The 19,986-nt window shown below is 42.6% G+C and overlaps 1 protein-coding gene across 8 annotated transcripts in view; it reads left to right on the top strand.

Moving 5' to 3' along the window:
* The window catches only part of RNF212 (ring finger protein 212), a 37,265-nt gene extending 20,416 nt beyond the window's left edge, over positions 1 to 16,849 (top strand). For all 8 annotated transcript variants that reach the window (XM_068275115.1, XM_068275110.1, XM_068275117.1 and 5 more), the window contains 8 exons: positions 455 to 504; positions 3,964 to 4,031; positions 7,360 to 7,408; positions 8,660 to 8,677; positions 8,818 to 8,863; positions 8,957 to 9,014; positions 13,640 to 13,685; positions 15,748 to 16,849. In XM_068275115.1, coding sequence (XP_068131216.1) covers positions 455 to 504; positions 3,964 to 4,031; positions 7,360 to 7,408; positions 8,660 to 8,677; positions 8,818 to 8,863; positions 8,957 to 9,014; positions 13,640 to 13,685; positions 15,748 to 15,922 — 510 coding nt within the window. In that variant the 3' untranslated portion in view covers positions 15,923 to 16,849. The remainder of the gene's footprint in view (positions 1 to 454; positions 505 to 3,963; positions 4,032 to 7,359; positions 7,409 to 8,659; positions 8,678 to 8,817; positions 8,864 to 8,956; positions 9,015 to 13,639; positions 13,686 to 15,747) is intronic.
* The last annotated feature ends 3,137 nt before the right edge of the window (positions 16,850 to 19,986 follow it).

The raw sequence follows: 19,986 nt of genomic DNA, 5'->3' as shown, positions 1-19,986 counted from the left end.
CACCCATTCACTGTAGTGAATGCGATCAGCAGCGCATAGTAGCACAGATGGCGTGCGATTGTACGCGTTGTGTTCCAATCGCTAGGCCATCTCCGCTATCTGAACAAGCCCTTACTATTAAATTTGATTGACACGTGGCCTTCTTAGTACACAACCATTGTAGTTTTCTGTTGGCTAACACAGCACAATATTTTGTTACTACAAAACTCAAACTACTAGTAAGGCTGCCTGTTAGCCTTCTGTACAATTCAGCTGCAACAAGCTGAGGAGAAGTAGTCAACACACACAAGAAGAAAAAAATTATGGAGTTTTAAATTTAGAAAGAAAAAATAAAGATTAAAATGAGGTTGCTTGTATGGCTTTCAGGTTGTACTTTAAGATAGCAGGTATATGCAATAGACACTCTTACATGTTAAATCTGTATGTATTTTTATGTTTGACTGGAAACTTTTAGATTGCAAAATTAGAAGAAGCAAGTAAAGAGCTGACCAAGAAATTAGAAAGGTAAGAGGTGTCCATATTCCTTGTCAAGGGAGTACTTTATATTGCTATACTATATATTAGTATGGTTCACACTATTTGAAGTGGAGTTAAACTCTTGCTCAGGAGACAGGAAAACACAAAGAAATCCACCCTGTGTGTGTTTATAGAGAACAGCCTGACTAATTATCTTTTCTCAGCAAGTAAAAAGGGTTAACTCTCTGTGCTCCCATCAAACCAGGAAGTAAACACTCCAGATTTATGATAGGAGTTATGTAAGCTGTAACAAATGTTGTTGTTTTTTCTTTAAGGGCCGGTTCACACGGACGGCAGGCGGCGTTGGGGCGGCCAGGAAGTCGCGTCGTCCTGTGACGTCCCGTTCGGTGGCGGCGGTACAGAGATCGTCGCGATCGGCGTTTCTCGTCCCCGCAGAGGGACATGAAGCCGCGCCGGCTAGCCGTCCCTGGACGTTGCATGCGGCTTCTAGGGACGGCCGAAACGATGCGTTAAATCGGGATCAGAACACCGCGTTTATGCAATCGACGGTAATTGACGGTAACCGCGCAATGCTAAACGCTCCTATTCACTTGAATGGGAGAGTTTAGCCGATGGGTCCCGAACGCTTGACGGTAGACGCCGCCAAGCGTCCGTGTGAACCGGCCCTAAAGGTTACTATGCTGTTGCTTATCTTTTAGAGCAGAGAGGAAGTTATGGGTTTATGTCCACTTTAATTCTGAAATGTTGTAACTTGAAGATCAATATCTGACATAAACAGAATGATTTAGGACTTTCTGATAGTTGACAAAAAAAAATAAATCTTGCAATCTGCTCATCTGGTTCAGGCTAAATATGTGCTACAATATTAGTCTACTTAACACTTAAATGCCCCACCTTCTAAATCAGTGATTCTCATTTGATGTGTTCCATGTGTTGAGAACCTAATCTCTGAATAACATGAACAGGTAGAAAGGTTACCGAGGGCAGAGAACACACTTGCCCATGCAGAAGAACATCAGTTTTTATGTGACTTGCGTTTTTGCGTTTTTCTGCATTTCCATTTTTTCAGGGGTGCATTTTTTGTAGGTTTCTGTTATTAATGAATAGTCATATTGGTCAAGCAAGATATGGCTTATCTCTTTATCTAGAGTGACCAGACGTCCCGGATTGCCCGGGACGCGTCCCGGATTCGGGGTCCGCTGTCCCAGGCTTAATGAGGTCCCGGGAAACGTCCCGCTTTCAGCAGCGGGACGTCCCGGCCTCGGGACTCTGGCCACTCTCTCCTCAATGAACTGGCAGCGGCGTCTATAGACGCCGTGCCAGTTCATTGCCTGCAGCCCCGCTCCAGCCTCCTCTTCCGGTGTCTGTTTCCGACACCGGCAGGCGAGCAGGGCTACGGCAAGATGGCTGCCGAAGCCCTGTACTGGAGACCTATTTGTGTCTCTAGTACAGGGCTTCGGGCGCCATCTTGCCGTAGCCCTGCTCTGCCAGGCTGTCAGCGCGGGAGACTTCAGGAGGAAGGTGGTCCCGGGAGCAGCGCGCCAGGGGCCGGAGACTTCTGCCAGGTGAGTAAATCAATGCTTTCTTTTCCAGGTGAAATGTTTGCCCGCATTAGGTTTCTTTCTGGTGAAATGTTTGCCCGCATTGTTTCTTTTCTGGTGAAATGTTTGCCCGCATTGTTTCTTTTCTGGTGAAATGTTTGCCCGCATTGTTTCTTTTCTAGCGAAATGTTTGCCCGCAGTGCGTTTCTTTTCTGGTGAAATGTTTGCCCGCATTGTTTCTTTTCTAGCGAAATGTTTGTCCGCAGTGCGTTTCTTTTCTGATGAAATGTTTGCCCGCAGTGCGTTTCTTTTCTGGTGAAATGTTTGCCCGCATTGCGTTTATTTTGTACCGACATGTTGCCCGCATTGCGTTTATTTTGTACTGACATGTTTGCCCGCATTGCATTTATTTTATACTGACATGTTGCCCGCATTGCGGTTATTTTGTGCTGACATGTTGCCTATTGCGTTTATTTTCTGGTGTCAGGGGTAACTGTTACTGCATTTATTATTTAATGGTCATAGATGGCTATGTGTTGCTGCTTTGTGGTTACGGTATACTATTAGCATCACACAGTTCTGCACACCCATGATGCAAAGTCTCTCGTTTGTCCACATCATGGCGTAAACACTGCTTTCTTATGCCTCGCTGTTACATCATTACGTTAGCTCCGCCCATACAATGTCATGGCCACGCCCATATTTTCGGCCGCCCCCCCCTCCCCGTCCCAGGTTGGATCCACAAAAATCTGGTCACTCTACTTTATCCAATAAATCAATTACAGTAGATACTACATCTGTGTCTATATTATAGAAGAAAAAAAGTGGAAGGCTGGAGAGGAGAGTTCTATATAACTTTTTTCAGTAGGACCATCTTTGTATATTACAAAGATGGGGATGTCATTACCTTTGTGGCCACTTTATAAGTTAACAGGATATGATTCCATACAACCAAAGTGTTTATTAATAAAGTGATTGTCTGTGATAGATAGCTGTTGCACTTCTTTGCTCCAGTCTTTATACACCTCACTTTATTGCATTGCACAGTTGAAAGTGCTTATTTTTTTACAATATTCGTTCATAAATTATTTTAGTCCGTGTTTTCCCATTGTAAAATCTTACCATACCCTGATTTACATTCTTAAAGCGGATCCGAGGTGAAAAAAAACTACAAGTAACTTGACTATAAATCTTATCAAAAATTTAGATCGTTTGCACAGCAAAGCTAGCTGCAAACAGCTTCATCTGTATATGAGTATATCTTCCTGTGATACAATGATAGCAGCCATGTTCTGCTTGTCATCATCACACAGGCAAGCTGATAGCATCTCCAGCCCTCAGCTCAATTCCCTCTCCTCCTCCCTCCTCCCCTAGGCCTCTGAAATCTATGACTAGTAACACCTCCTCCTCCTCCTGCCCAGACTGAGCTCCCATAAGCCCTTGCTACATTGCTCTAAGAGTGCCAAGGCACAAAAGGATCTGTGGGCGAGGCTTGTTTAGTTTATAGGGAATTTGAGTATTAAAAAAAAAAACATTTGCCTTGAGGGATGCCCTATAAACTATATGAAAGGGACACAACTATGCAATGAGTAAAAGTTTATCTCGGATCCACATTAAAGATGTCGACATCTTTACTGCTTGCAAGGTGAATTGCTGTAGAATGTTTCTTTCTTCTGTGAAGTGAGCAGGAACATCACGTGATCTTTCAGAGTGCTCTGGGCTAGAACATTGTATGATATTATAGCCTAGGCTACATACATTTCTCATGGAAATAATGGTGGAGATTGTTATATTGTTTAGAGACGAGTTAGTAAAGTTTAAGAATGGGGTCTTTATTCTGAATTTTGTACTGGGTATTATTCTGGCGAATCTTACTGTAATTTATATGAAAATATCGATATACTTGATAACTTCTCCATAATAACATGATCATTTCTTTTCGCAGTAATATAAGATATTCCCAGTCTAGTAGTCGAATGCCACCATCTGGTTCTTTAACAAATAGCAGTGTTGGTGAGTAAGTTAGACACAATGTAGCCAAGTGCTGTTTGATGTCTGTGTTTTATATACAGTACACAGCAAAGCAGTTATTACTATAGAAACAAATGTAATAAATGTCCTACCTCATATGGAGATTCAGTCAATATTGATATCGGCAATAGAATACTTTAGTTCTGTTACACATGGATTTTGAGTTCAAATATTGTCAATCTCAAATTCAAACAACTACAGTTATAATACAGAAGTAACAGAGTGGCTGGCTGTATTTGTATTTATGCTTCATCTCAAAGTCCTGTTCACAGTAGCAAATGTCAATCTAAACCTTTGTTACTCAGTAACAGGTTGACATTTCGGGGAATGAGTGCTGCTCAGACATACTTCTTGGCTATAGCCAAGCATCGTGTACTGTATGTGGAAAAGGGATGGGGGACAATGGGGTGGCACCTAAGCATGCTGCTTCTTGCTGCTGGATAAATGTGAGCACTGTAGGCTTGTTTGTTTTATGCCATTTAGTGATGTAGCAGCATTGGATCCCTACTTCACACAATTCATATTCTTTGTCCTTTAAAAACCTGCCATCCTGTTAACAAGTAATTTTCACAGTTTTTTCCTAAAATCATTTGGTACGGGTACTTTTTTAATTTTAGAATAAGTCAGCAGATCCTCCAATTGTCCTCTTTGATACCTGTGAATATGAACAATATGAACCAATTTCTCTTTCTCCATCTCTTGGTGAAAAAGCAATCTCTGATTCAGCAGGTGCTCTTAAATTCATACATATCAAACACTATGTAGTAATCATATTTTATAACAGAGAATTCCATATCTCCGTTGCAGAAGGTGTCATGCTGTATTAACAACTGACGACTTGACGCTTTTACCATATATTTTAACCAGCGACAATCCCACCAAATTTCATACGTCTGGCATAATCCCACTAAGATTCATATGGCTGGCATCAATGAACATATGAAATGATGATATAAAACCTAACTTATTTATTTTGTAGGGGAATTAAAGGACATTTAGAGCTGATCTTCCTGGTGACAAGATCTGGAGGATGTTGTGTTTGGCAGCAAATAGGTTATGATGGGCCTGTTTTCTGACTTAATCTTAGTTTGTTTCATCTCTGTATCTAGTAATTCCCTCGCTGCCAAGCCAGCAGGATTTTATGGCTTGAGTGTCTCCTTTCTGGTAAACAAGACACTTCCTGTACAAAGCTCTGAAATGTTTTCCTGACAGAAACATTTTCTTTCTAAGGAAAACTCGGGAGCAAGTCTTTGAGCGTTTACTTTCATGCAAATGTCAAATCCGTCACAGTTGGTTCTTTAGCAATACCCGTGTTACATAATAAACTTTTCCGTTAGCTGGGCACAACCACTAGGTGGCGATAAAACTGCAGTGATCGCTGACAGCAAAGTTACATCTTTCCCTGCTATCCATGGCGGCCTGGAGGGGGAATAGTAATTAACGCCACCTAGTGGTTGCGCCCGGCTAACGGAATAGTACCTAAACTATTTATACCAGCAGGCTCCAGTGGGGCTTATTGGCGTCTCCCCGCTATGCAAATCTATTGAACTAGGACAGTGGAATAAAATTGCTTAGTGAAAACTTTTAATAAGCCCCACTGGAGCTAACCTGAATTTCCCACCATGGCTTATTTGAATTTGCTGCTAGAGATTCCCGTCGGTCAACATAAATAGGGCAATGGAAAGCCTTGGTGTGAAATTTAGATATGCTGATGCTGGGACTCCCACTGCATCAGCGGTAGAAAAGTGACTGAAGGGGATGGCAGGATGGACATTTTTCAAGCTTTATTAAATTTCTTCTTTCAGTGTGTGTCTTAAGGTTTTTTAAATTCCACCATAAACTCTTTCAGTGTTCATGTCCTTACCTCCTCATGGGTACTGAAGGTGGAAATGAGTCCTTAATGGAAAAGGGTGTATTATCAGATCACGTCCTTGAGTAACATGCAGTTATATGTGTATTGCACACAGACTTCAACTTTCCATAATTAGCCCTTTTAAAGTGAAGCTGTAAATCTAAAAAAAAATAATAAAGCTAGATACTTACCGCTGTAGTGGGAAGCCTACTAGATGGTCCAGAGGCTTTCCGAGTCCCCCTTGACCCCACCGATGCTGGCCTGGACCCTCGTTGTATGCTCCGCTCCATGTACAAGCGTGGCCGTACTGCTTATGCACAAGTTCTGCCTTGTCTGTACAGCGGTGTGCTTCAAGATGGACAGAGAAGTCTCAGGACCATCCAGAGGCTTCCTTCTACATGGGTAAGTTTCCAACTTTTTTCAAGTTACAGCTTTCCTTTAAACTCGTTCTAAAGAGATTCTTGGGGGGGTGGGGGGGGTTTAAGGGTGTTGTGGTCAACTGACCACCAACAGCAGGATTCACTTGCTTCACACAAACTGCACCCCCAGTCTTGCAAATGTATTGGTTTGTGGTTGTTGAGGTGGAAAACAGGTGATCATTAGTATGTCATTTTCCGGCTGTTCAAGATTGGACCAACACTACAGGGGTTATTGTTCTGGGTAATTTTTTTGTATATTTGGTACTGTATATTTTCTTAATACACTACTCAAAAACACCTTGAACCGCATTAGACCTTAATGTGAGAAAAATGATGCTGGATATCTGTATTGTTATGAACTGGGTAATGGGATGGCGTACTAATAACATAGCCGGTGGGAGATTTCGGCGCAGGGCAAAGGCGATAAATGGCTTACCCTGCTCTTGCACCCCGGCAGGGTTAATTACTATTCCCCCTCCAGGCCTCCATGGAGAGTGAGGGAAATACGTAGCTCGGCTTCCAGCTATTGCTGACAGACAAATTACAGTGTTCTTATAGTGATTTGTGCTCCATCTTCTGACGGCGCCCAAATCAATCACTGAGCACTGCTATTGCTATAATTCCTATTATGGTCTATGGTGACGCCAGCTGCGGCCAAATCTCCTGCACTGTTTTTACAGCGCTCGAACGGGATGTTGCATCGTTTGATGCAAATAAAAATCCATACTCTAGAGAGGACCAAGTTCAAAGACACCCTACAAATCAAAGTGAAAAGATTATGCAGCATTGTTGCCCTCCTACTGCACCTGTTAATTTAATTAACATCAAAGCAGCTGGAAATAATTAAAAAAAAGCTCTACTTCTACTTACCTAACCAGATACATACTCCAGATGTTTCACTGACTTGATTCCATACACTGATTAAAAAGTGTTCCTTGAATTTTTCAGAGCACTTTATAAGGGATATAAAAAAAATGTTCATTATAATTTAAAACAAAAAAAACCCCTCTATGCTCTTTTTTTTTCTTTCATTGTTTAGGAAGCTATCGTGGGATTTCTCCTATGTCACAACAGGCAAATACTAGACAGTAAGTACTGCATGCATGGAGATATATAGACTTATGGTGTGACATCGGTTTAATTTTATGTCAGTCACTGTGTCTTCCTTTACAGCAAAGATGGCTTTTTCTACCCATAAATATCATGCAGGTAACTGGTTTAACACAGCTGTACTAAACATAGAGAACACTTAAAGTCTTGAATAAGGCCCGGTTCACACTGGCACTATAAAACAGTCCGATCGCGAATCGTAACGAAACGGATTCAATATGAACCTATGGATCGTTCACATTGGTCCGTTCGAAAGCTCCACTGAACGGATCGCAAGTTTGGTGCTGCAGTGATTTTTATGGACAGCGGAGCTCAGAGGAATGGAAACGTAGGCTGAAGCACTGCACAGGAGGCAATGAGAAACGTATATAACACTGGCTATAAAAGCGAACCTCTGCCGATTGTGCTCCCATGGCCGTGAGCATTCTGTGTAGAGGCCGCCAACCTCACCAGATCGGCAGCTGCTGCAGAGGGGACACCGGGAGACTGGCTTGGAGCGGTGCCGCAGCGATGGAAACATAGGTTTCTAGGGGCTGGAGGAAGCCCCAGGTAAGTAAATCAGAATTTTTAACATTTCCCTGATGTTTACTTTACTTTAAAGCGGACCCAAACCAAACATTTTTTTAATTCAAAATATTTAGTTGCACCACTCTGACACATACAAAGATAAAGAAACACTCCTTCAAGCTATGAGCATTTCAGTGCATGCTTTTCACCCTCCTCTTTGCATAACTAGAGTTATACAGGTGGCAGCCATTAGCAATTCCTCCTTTGCTGGCCACCTTCTACTCCACCAGTTTGCCGGATTCTGTCCCGGCAATCTGAAAGGAAGGGAGGGGTTCCTCCAATAAATGTAAAATATTTTATATTTGTCTTCATGCAGCTGAAAAAATGCTGCTATTTATTATTATAATTTAGAAAATAGATGTTATTTCTGAAATCTTGTATTTTTAATTTGGGTCCACTTTAAGTGCCAATATGACACCACCCTAACCTAAATATACTAAATTACTTTTCAGATTTGTAAATATTGACTGGATATAATTGCTTATAGGCTATGCTGGACATGCACCTCAGTGACAATCAGTCCAGCTAATGATGTGTTTTGCTATTAGCTAAAATACATTCTTGAAACCTCAATGTTTCCTGCTCAGTGCTGTACTGAGATGACTGGATCCTGCGTGTATCTGTCTCTCTCACTGTCTCTCTCTCTCTCTCTTCCTCCACAGACATGGATCATGTGAGAGGTGAGAAGCAAACTGTTAGTGGATTATATTGTTACTGTTGCTTTATGTATAGTATAAAATTAGACTAAGACATTTTACATTTTAGTTTTATTCCTATTTTTCTATAATGTGAGAATCAAACATCGTTTTTATTCCATCAGCATTGAACCAATGGACACTTCAACAACTGTACATAACAAAAAAGATGTAAGCTCATACTGTTCTTGAATGCCTTTTATCTTTTCTTCTCTTTACTATGCATAGTCTGTCTTATACCATTTTATCACGTTATGTCTTTAGCCTATAACTGGACCAAACAGATTATTATTCATAAGTCCACCTAAAGATGGACACATGGGTGAGTTCTCAACATTATTTTTAGAATACCTTGGTTTTATAATAATACTCAAATGAAATGAGAATGTAGATTTGTATAAGGGTATATAACATTTTGGAATATTTTGGAATGTTTTGATCCCGATTGTTTGTTTTGGCCATGATAAAAGTAATAAGGTTAAAAAGCAACTTATCTTAAAGGAGTCATCAGTCAATATGTGCTACCACATGAAATACTTACCTAGGGTTTTCTCCAGCCCCTTGCAGCCGACATGTCCCACTCAGCATCTGGGACCATCTGGGCAGACCTCCTCTACTTCGTCTGCACCTCTGTCAATCAAGTCCACATTGTCCACAGTGTACTGCACAGGACACTGCAGACAACGTAGACTTGATTGACAGCGCCACTTCACGCAGGCGCAGTAAAGACTACCTCGAGGTCGGCCTTTGCACCGGCGGGGACCCCGGGCCAGCAGCTGCGAGTGGAGATGCTACATGGGACATGTCGGCTGCAAAGGGCTGGAGGAAGTCCTGGGTAAGTATTTCATGGGGTAGCACATATTGACTGATGACTCCTCTAAAGTGAATGGGTACCGTTTTAAAAATAAAAAAGTCAAATACTCACCTAAGGAGAGGGAATGCTCGGTCCTAATGAGCCTTCCCTCTCCTCTCCGGGTGGCCGGTGGATCCTCTGTTCAAATCCCTCGCCGCGGGGACTTTGGAAGTCTTAGGGAGCACTCGGGCTCCCGAAGACGGGCCGCTCCATACTACGCACGCGCGAGTGCGTCATAGACCCGCGCGAGTGCATCATAGAGGGAGTTCCGAAACCTCCCTTCGGCGGCGGAAGTGGCAGTATTTGACCGAACTAGTCGAATACTGCTACGGGGGATCCTGCACGGGACCGTGCACCGGGAGAGGAGAGGGAAGGCTCATTAGGACCGAGCCTTCCCTCTCCTTAGGGGAGTATCTGACTTTTTTATTTTTAAAACGGTACCCATTAGCTTTAAGTTTTCTTTTCTCTTTTCAACAGCGCTTCCAGTGTAAAATAGAAAGCCTGCAATGTAAGGTTCTCTAGTCTTGCTGCAAGGATCAGCGGGTGATAGGGTTTATTACTCTCCTGTTGTCTCATGATTCATTCATTACAGAAACTCCACCCCCTACTTGACAAAGCCGGCCTGGCATTTTTTTTAAGTCATCCAAAGCTTCGGAACACTTTGAAAAACATGGCAGCGGTGGTCTTAAGGTGACCATACACTTATAGATTTGCAGCAGATTTGACCATCAGATAGATTTCTGTCAGATGCCTGTCAAGTTGAGTCTGACTGGAATCTATCTGATATGTGACTCACACTAGGAACAGATTTCCAATAGATTTCAGAATGAAATCTATTGGAAATCTATCTAAATGCATTATTGGACTATTAGATCCAATGCAACTCTATGGGCCATCGATCGACCTAGATTTTCCAACCTGTCAGATAGATCAAATCCGTTGAATTTGGCCGCAAATCGATCAATAGATTTGAAAGAATCCGATCGATCAATGGCTGAAATCGACCAGTGTATTGGCCCCTTTGCAGATGGGGGGGGGGGGGGGGAGTTTGTAATTTATGAATTACCAGCCAGCGTGAGTAATTAACCCTACCGCCCGCCGATCCTGGCAGCACTAATATAGAGCCTTGCATTGCAAGCTCTCTATTTTACGCTGGAAGTAGTCTTTCACTCTGTATTGCTATAAATATTCATTCATGTTATTTCTATTAAAACATAACTCTGGTGTACATAACACCATGGTGTATGCTAATGCTAGTAAGATAGACTGTCTGACATGCCATCTGTGTAATAATGATCACCGGAGTCCCAAATCACCCAGGTTCTGACTACAGAAAGACTTCTGTCTTTCTGTATACCACATAGAGGGCTTAATTCACTAAGACAAATGACATGCCTTATCCGAGTTAACACACCTTATCAGAGTAGCATAGCGAGTGCTGCGAACGTATGCCTGCTAATTAGCAATAACGAGAGCTCCACTCATCCTGCCCTGAGACCCTGCGGGTGCAATCACTTTAAAGGACATTATCCCTGCAATTTGATTGGCCCAATATGCCGCCTGTCAAGTTTTCTGTCAAGTGACAGGCAGCCTATTGGGCCAATCAAAGTGCAGGGATAATGGCCTCGATTCATCAACACTTAGCAAATTTGTTAACAACAGTTTGGTAAAATACCGAATTTGTTAACTTCATTTCAGGATTCATCAAAGTTATCTACAGCTGTTAGCGAACATTCGGTAACGATTCGGTAACGATTCGCTAAAACGGAATAAAGTGCAATTCATGAAAAAGAAAGTGGGCGTGGTTTAGCGTTACATTTAGGATTAGTTATCTCCTTCACTGCTCTGTCGTTATTCCTGTCAGATCATTGCTGACAGAGAATATGGAGCCATTTGAAGTGGTTATGTATCAGCTGAGAGTGATTCAAAGGCGCAGAAGGGCAAGAATAAGGTCTGCAACCATATACATTTGTAAGAGAATAGATTTATTTGCTATAACACGACATCTGCATTTCTCTTGAATCATCTTGTAAGAGAACACAGGCAGGGTTAACTAAATTTGCTAGCTGCACTATAATTTTTTACAAAAGGCTCCTATCAAATTGTGGGATTGTCCCAACCACTTTCAGAATCCTGGTCCAGGTGTAAAGCCCTATTCAGAATGTTGCTACGTAGTGCTCAAAGGACTGCCTTTTACCCACAATTCCATGGGAATCTTATGGCCTTGTGTTAAAGTACCTCTGTAAAATGGAAATATCGACACGTTACCGAATGGTTACCGAATTGTTATCGAATTCACACCGAATGAGGAAAAACCTTGATGAATACAACTAAATGTCCCTTAAAGTGATTGGACCCGCAGGGGCTCAGGGCAGGACGAGTGGAGCTCTCATCATTGCCAATTAGCAGGCATAAGTTGGTAGCACTCGCTATGCTTCTCTTATAAGGTGTGTTAACTCTGATAAGGTATGCTATTTGTCTGAGTGAATCAAGCCCCGAGAAAGATATTTGACAAGTCATGAGTTACATATGTACCCTGGGGGAGGTTATTTTCATTGATCTAGATTTGACCTGCATTCAGTTTACATGAAACTTGAATAGAAGTCAGAAGTTTTTAATTTTGTTGACCATCGCTATTTATCAGTGGAGACTAGTAGACTTGATACTGGAGTTTGGTAGATTTATCCTGTAGGGGTGATGGATTGGGCACTGACAACCAGGAAGAATTCACCACCTCTCCACTGATGCATTTTTCCTAAATGCCAGTTCCCAATACACCACCTCTCCACCAATAAATCTCACTCAATGCTCTGGGGTTCAGGACAGATTTATTGGTGGAGGGGAGGTAGATTTAAGTATCTATGTTTGGGAAAGATTTATTGGTGGAGAGGGGATGAATCAAGTACTGGTGTTTGGGTGAAAAGATTTATCAGTGGTGATTTATTGAGTTTCTAAGCCAAACTGTAGATGGTGAACCCAAAATAAAGATGACAAAACAAAAAAAGGTGAACATCGGTTAGGGTTATGGATCTAACCTGAGAATTAGACTAGAGGACAAAGTTTATGAATCAGAAAAGCAGGTTCCATTTGGGTATCAGGAAGAGGAACTTCATTAAAGAGAAGGGTGAAGGTTAGATATCAAGCACAGGAGTTTGTTAAAGGTGGTGGTGGTGGTGAGGGGGTGGTTAAGGTTAGAGGTCAGAAAATGAAGTGGTTAGTATTAGGTGCATGATGGGGAGAAATGTCAAAACTACTGAGAAAAACTTGATTTCAAAATTACATTTATCGTGTATATTATTCGACCCTCTTTCTAGAATGTTTTTATTGACTCAAGCATAAGTCTACCCAGCAAAGTTAATGTCTGCACTTGGGGCCCAGGAGAGGTTAATGACCGCACTGCATACAGTATTGCAGCCATTAAACACTCCTGTCTCTTAAGTGGAACCAATAACTCCTCCAGGCCCCCAAGTGCAGCAATTAGAATTTCCCCCCTGCCCCTCTCCTTGTTAATTGTTGTGGCCAGGACTTTCAGACCTGTTTTCTTGGCATTTCCTTTATCAAGAAAGTGCCACTTACCACTAGGTAAATTGCTGCAACTGAGAATGTCACTAATAGTACACACATTACTCAGAGGGCTAAGTGTCACCCGTGACTCGTGTATAAGTCGACCCCTATACTTTTATTAAGTAAGTCAGACCTAAATTTCTAGACTTGTACTCGAGTATATATGTCTATGCAATGCTAATAGCGTAGCTGATACCTAGTGCCAAATCCACACATAACTCCAGGTGAGGCTTGCAAACTTTTACCACCTAATGATAAACAACTTTTAATAAATTTAGTTCCAGCATGCTGGATTGCTTAGGTTCTCCAGTGTTTCACAGTTCAAGAATACCTCAGTGAATCCGGCACTGTGATCCAATTCAGCTGGGTCATGCCCAGTTGTTTTATGTTGATGCTATAATATATGGATGTTGAAGCTCTACTGTATGTTTGTTTTTGTGATTTACAGATGGACTAAGCTGAAATATAATCAATTTTCTTTTACCTAGTATAGTTAGTTACCTTATAGTAAGAAGACTTTCATTTTACAGGTTATGCTCCCTACAAAAACAGCAGTATGGGATCATTATCATTAAGGTAAGCAGTTTTATAAAGGAATACAAAATAATGTCAGGGATGCATCAGTGCAGTCATGATGGCAATACTCCACAAGAGCTTGTATTTATATAGACTCCTTCCCTTCAAGGTCCCACTACATTTCCTCTGAATGCTGCTAACTAAACTGATATATTTTGCTTTGGGAAAATCCTTCCAGAGAGTCCCTAAATCTATTATTTGTATGCACAATTAACATGGAGGGTTGGGTGTTCCACAGTAAACGGCCTACCACCATGCCACCCCAATAGTGTACTTGGCAATTTTAAATAAGGGGAGAGACGTATTTTGGACGCTTAAAAGATCCTCTTGGCTGCACCTCTTCAAAGTACTTATACTCTGGTTGCCAGCTACCCCGAGAGTATCTCCCCTAAGGCTAAGTTCACAGCGGGAAGCTGCTTTGTATTTCCTGTATAACAGGATTGCCATGCAACTGAGAAGAAAAGTCACACTGCACTTTATGCGCGCGTTATGTTGCATACAGTGAAGAATACAGTCAATGAAAAGCATACTTCGCTGCCACTGGTAACTCTTGCATTATCTATTGGGTACCAGACTCCGCTTGATGGCATTGGATACACTCTGAATGTCGCATAGACTTACAATTGCAGTGTGATACTGCATGTTAAATTGCCTCTGTTACATCACACCACAATGCCCCACTGTGAACATAGCATCTTCAAGCACAATCTAGCTGTCTGGTACTCAGATATTCCAGAAATCTAATTTCACCATTTCTTTTACTATCACCTCTTGTGGATCAATGACTCTTTCTGCTAGCTTGGGAGAAACCATAGGCCTTTGATTGGTGGGCATCCAAGGGACTTCTAGTACCTCTGATTAGACAACTCACGTGTTAAAAGGAAACTGAAGCGAGTAAAATTATTTAAAATAAACACATGCCGTAGCTTCAAATGAATATTACATACTAACCTTACCGTCAGTTCCTCTCAGAAGCTCACCATTTTCTTCTTACAGTGATCCCTTCCAGTTCTGACAATATTATGTGAGAACTGAAATATACCAGTTGCTGTCAGTTATATATCAGCAGCTGTCAGTTACAACTGAATGTGCAAGGTAATGTCTATGTTTCCCTATGGCTCAAGTGGGTGATATTACAGTTTAACAGTGTGCTGACCAGGAAGCCGTTATGGAGTAATGGTCATTTTTAAAATGGAGGACGGAGAATTTCATTGATCACAGTGGACAATTAGAATGCAGGAGAGGGAAAGAGATTGAGGAGTAGACTACACAGGAGGTAAGTATGACCTTTGTATTGGTATTTTGACTTTTTATTTTCAGTTCAGGTTCTCTTTAAGTCGATAGTTGCTAATAAGCATGCAGTTCCTGTGTCGCTATACATCACAGGCAGACTGCTTGTTTCAAGTCTTTAAAGGACTAATATCACGAAAAAAGTAGGCAAATAAAATCTGACAGAACCGACAGGTTTTGGGCCAGTCCATCACCTCATGGGGGATTCTCAGGGTTTTCCTTGTGTTCAACAGATTTTCCTGAACAGCCCTTGCAAAGTTTAACTGACAAAATAGTATGCAAGCGAGCAGGGAGGCTGGCTGGAATCTTACTATGTTGGCAGTTAAACTGCTGTTCAGGAAATGCTGTTGAAAACAAAGAAAACCAAGAGAATCTCCCATGAGGAGATTTACTGGCCCAAAACCTGTCGGCTCTGTCAGATTTTAACTGCCTACTTTTTTTTACTACGTGGTCCTTTAACTAAGTAGTGACATAATGATAAACATGAAAGCTCCAGCATTTGCAACTCTGTAAAATGTCGGCATGCCAGCCCTCATATTAATACACACAGGGAGTCCACTTTCCATGGTGTTGCTTCAGTTTTCATTCAGCTTTAGTTCTCCTCTGTTTTTCACCCATAAGTATCTGTCCAAAGAAAATTGCTGCAATGTAAATCCTGCTGATCTAATGCAGTGAGCAAGTCTGGATGGAGTAGGTGTACATGACAATGGCAGTTCTATTTTTATAAATAATGTGTTATATTTATTTTAACCCCTTACCGTACTTGACATAGGTCATCCGTGCCCAGCTCACAGTCCAATATACAACAGCTGCTTTCACAGGCAGATCGCGGAGAACCTTCAAGTAGAAGATCACCTTACCTGTTCTCCCAGACATCAGGGTCTTCCCAGTCATCAGCAGTCAGAAAGCCAATTACTCTCGCCAATATTCTGCAACGGAGGAGCTGAAAGAATCCATCTCCTTAAAGTGATCCTGAAGTGGATCTATGTCTATGAATCCAGCGTCTTATAACCAAAAGGAGTATTTATTAACCCTTATTTTCTGTTTAACACAGCTATATATATATGATCCTGCATTCCAAAACAACTACTGACTACTCAAATCACAGCTGAACTTGCTGACTTCAATGTAATCAAGCCTGACCTCTCCCTTTTGATGGCTCATGCTGCCGAGGTAGAGAGCAGACAGCATGAGTCATAAGAAAGAAGGGGAGAGGGAGGAGGAGTGATTATCATATGTAGAAGTAAGCAGCAAGCAGACTAGAATGACATTTATATGCATGGATCCACTGCAGATTAACACATACATTCATAGTATGGATAATGGATAGATTGCAGACAATATATTGTAATTCATTTTAGGAAATTCTGCGTTAATGTTCTTGCTTATCTGAGATATGAAGCTTTCATATTTCAGGTATTCACAAAATACTTTACTGCCAATGCAATAATAGGACCTGATTGTGGTCAGTAGTTTATGTTTGGAATGTTGCACTCTCCTTATAACTCATTACTTGTTTTAATAAACAATAAGAATACAATGGAACTAAAAAAACATGTTCAGTTTCCTGAAAGCAAACATTCCTGGGAAAGAAAAGAGCACATTATTAAATGTCTATTAGATACAGTGTAGTCTGCTGCAACATGAAACAGGTTGACCTAAATCTGTTTAATGACTTCATTCAACGTATACAGGAAACCTAAAAAATATACTCCTTAGTATGAAGGTGAGGCTTACCATACAAAGATAGTACATGCCCAAGATCTTCATTCAGATATGTAGACACACATCCGTGGAATTACATCTTATTTGTGCAGTTGTCTGTTCCATTAGCCAAGTCCCTGCTGGTGTTTCCACTTAAAGGGACACTTAAGTTAAAAAAAAAAAATGAGTTTTACTCACCTGGGGCTTCCAATAGCCCCCTGCAGCTGTCTGGTGCCCTCGCTGTCTCCCTCCGATCCTCCTGGCCTCGCCGGCAGCCACTTCCTGTTTCGGTGACAGGAGCTGACAGGCTGGGGACGCGAGTGATTCTTTGCGTTCCCAGACACATTAGCACCCTCTATGCTGCTATATGGTATATGATATATGCTATAGCAGCATAGATGGCGCTATTGTGGCCAGGAACGCGAAGAATCACTCACGTCCCCAGCCTGTCAGCTCCTGTCACCGAAACAGGAAGTGGCTGCCGGCGGGGCCAGGAGGATCGGAGGGAGACGGCGAGGGCACCGGGCAGCTGCAGGGGGCTATTGGAAGCCCCAGGTGAGTAAAACTCATTTTTTTTTTTTTTTTACTTAAGTGTCCCTTTAAGGACCAGCCGAATTTCTAATGATCGGTGCTGCGTGGGCTCTACAGCCCGCAGCACCGATCAGGATTACACCAGGGCGATCAGACTTCCCCCCTTTTTTCCCCACTAGGGGGATGTCCTGCTAGGGGGGTCTGATCGCCGCCGGCCATTAGTGAGTTGCGGGGGGGGGGGGGCTCCTCAAAGCCCCCCTCTGAAGCGTTTTCCGCCCTCTCCCCGCTTACCTCCCTCCCCTCCTTTCCTTAGGATTGTAGGATAGGCTTCAGCCTATCATATGCCGGCGATCCCCGACCAATCAGAGGTATGATGTAAACAGCAGGGATTTCTTCCCTGCGTGTTTACATTACGTGTGCGAGCCGTGATCGGCGGCTCGCACACTGTTCACGGAGGCACCCTCCGTGAACTGGCATGGTACGAGCGGCCATTTCCATGCTATACCACTAACGACCAGGCGCCCCCTATCTGCGTTAGCTGGTCGTTAAGTGGTTCAAAACTGTAGAAAAAATGTTTATTTTGGGGGATGTTACTACAATGCATACTGCTGTTATTTTGGAAGTAGATGAGGCTGGCACTCAGGGCCGGCCCTAGACTTTTTGCCGCCTGAGGCCAAATTAGAAAAAATCGCCCCCCCCCCAGCCGTGGGTGGGGGGGGGGGCACCGGGCGGGAGGGGTAGCGGGCAGAAAGGGGGTATTGGCCTAGCGGTGGGGAGGGGGGTCGGACCCCCCCTCCCTCGCCTGGGTCCCCCGATCTGCGCTGCTCCTCCAGCGTGCATATCATTAAGAGGCAACGGGCGGGGGAATCACTCACCTCTTCCGCGTTCCATCGTGCGTTCCACTGACGTCACTTCCTGCAAGGCCGTCCACTTTCAATACAGTGGGCGGTGTTGCCGGAAGTGACGTCAGTGGAGCACACGATGGAATGCGGAAGATGTGAGTGATTCCCCCGCCCGTTGCCTCTTAATGATATGCACGCTGGTTTAACGCTGGAGGAGCAGCGCAGATTGGGGGACCCAGGCGAGGGAGGAGGGGTCCGACCCCCCTCCCCATCGCTAGGCCCAATACCCCCTTTCTGCCAGCTACCCCTCCAGCTCGGCGGGTGGCCCCCAGCATCCGAGGACAGGCGGGTGCCGCCCCCCCAGATCTGCCGCCTGAGGCAAATGTTTCACCCCGCCTCATGAGCGGACCGGCCCTGCTGGCACTGCATAAAGAAGTAAAATAGAGCTCTTTATTTAGGAAATCATTAAAATGACATCCAAGTCAGTATAAAAATATGGCAATGGCTTTTTGCAAAGGTCCTTTTTGCTTGAGTGCTCCTCCAATCCTGTCGTTTGAACTGTTATTTTGGGTATTTTTTCGTGTTTAAGATATTCATTCATACTGTAGTAAAAGGAGGTCCGCAACAATATCTCTTCTTGTGCTCAATGTTTATTCAGGACATAGCCTCAAATCAGTAAAAAGTACATGATGTGCATGTACTTTTTACTGATTTGAGGATATGTCCTGAATAAACATTGAGCACAAGAAGAGATATTGTTGCGGACCTCCTTTTACTACAGTACGGCGTACGCATCAATTGGACTGGGCAACCCAGGGTCCAGCACTGTCTCTGACAGATTGCAGTGCAGCGGTGAACCCCTCTTCTTTCACATTCATTCATACTGCTGTTTTATTGTCCTCTGCTAATTTGACTGGTCTTCTATATTAACCATCTATTCAACATGTATGGCACTCCAGAGAGTAACACATGGTTCTTGAATACCGATATGACCTGTAATATGAACAGTCTGTACACTACTTGTCTGATTGGGTTCTGCTGTATATGAGAATATTGATGTGTTGAGGTGCTATTTGTTATGTGGAAATGATCCGATTAGCGCTCCCTGGGTTAATTAGTCCTTTATGGGTCTAAAGCCCAATCTACACGATGCGATTCCTTGTACGATTCAATCACGATTCTATTTACGATCCGATTAAATCCGACATGTCCGATCGGGATTCGATTCAATTCGATTTGCCATTGTTTTGCAATGGCAAATCGAATTGAATCGAATCCCGATCGGACATGTCGGATTTAATCGGATCGTAAATCGAATCGTCTAAAGAATCATATCGTGTAGATTGGGCTTAAGGCCTGAGTGTTTTGTACGTGTTCCTCTCTGTAGGCTTAGCATATTTAAGTTCTTAACAAGAAGGTTTTGTCGTTCTGTGTTAGCTTTTTGTATTCTATACACAGTATACAGCTGTGGTTGTTATCTTTTCAGATATATGGCATTTCAGTGTGGCTATGTTTTTCCTTATGCTTTATTCAATAAAAACCTATTGTTGAAAAAAAAACAACAAAAAATAACTTTTTTTTACCTTTTTGTGGTTGGGTGGCCAAATCATGGTGCAAATTATAGGCGCCGTGAAACTGAACCAATCAATTGAACTTCCTGACTATATAGATCTCTCCAGTTCTTATGCATGCAAGTCAGAATTATGAGCATATCTTTGACAGTCTCTAGCAACGAATAGCAGATTGTGCATGCACATGCATAGTTTCCGTATTCATTTCAGTAAAACTGAACACAGCTAGTAATGGAGCTGGGCATGATTTCTAATGCACAGGAGACTGCAGTAGATTGTGTTTCCTGCATATTGGCCATGATTCACAAAAACCTTTTCACCTGCTTTCCTCTGTTTTCACCTTATCTATGTTACATTTTAAGC

This window comes from Hyperolius riggenbachi, chromosome 3 (assembly GCF_040937935.1).
Source record: "Hyperolius riggenbachi isolate aHypRig1 chromosome 3, aHypRig1.pri, whole genome shotgun sequence".
Taxonomy (NCBI): Eukaryota; Metazoa; Chordata; class Amphibia; order Anura; family Hyperoliidae; genus Hyperolius; species Hyperolius riggenbachi.
This window is presented reverse-complemented; position numbering and strand designations above follow the sequence as displayed.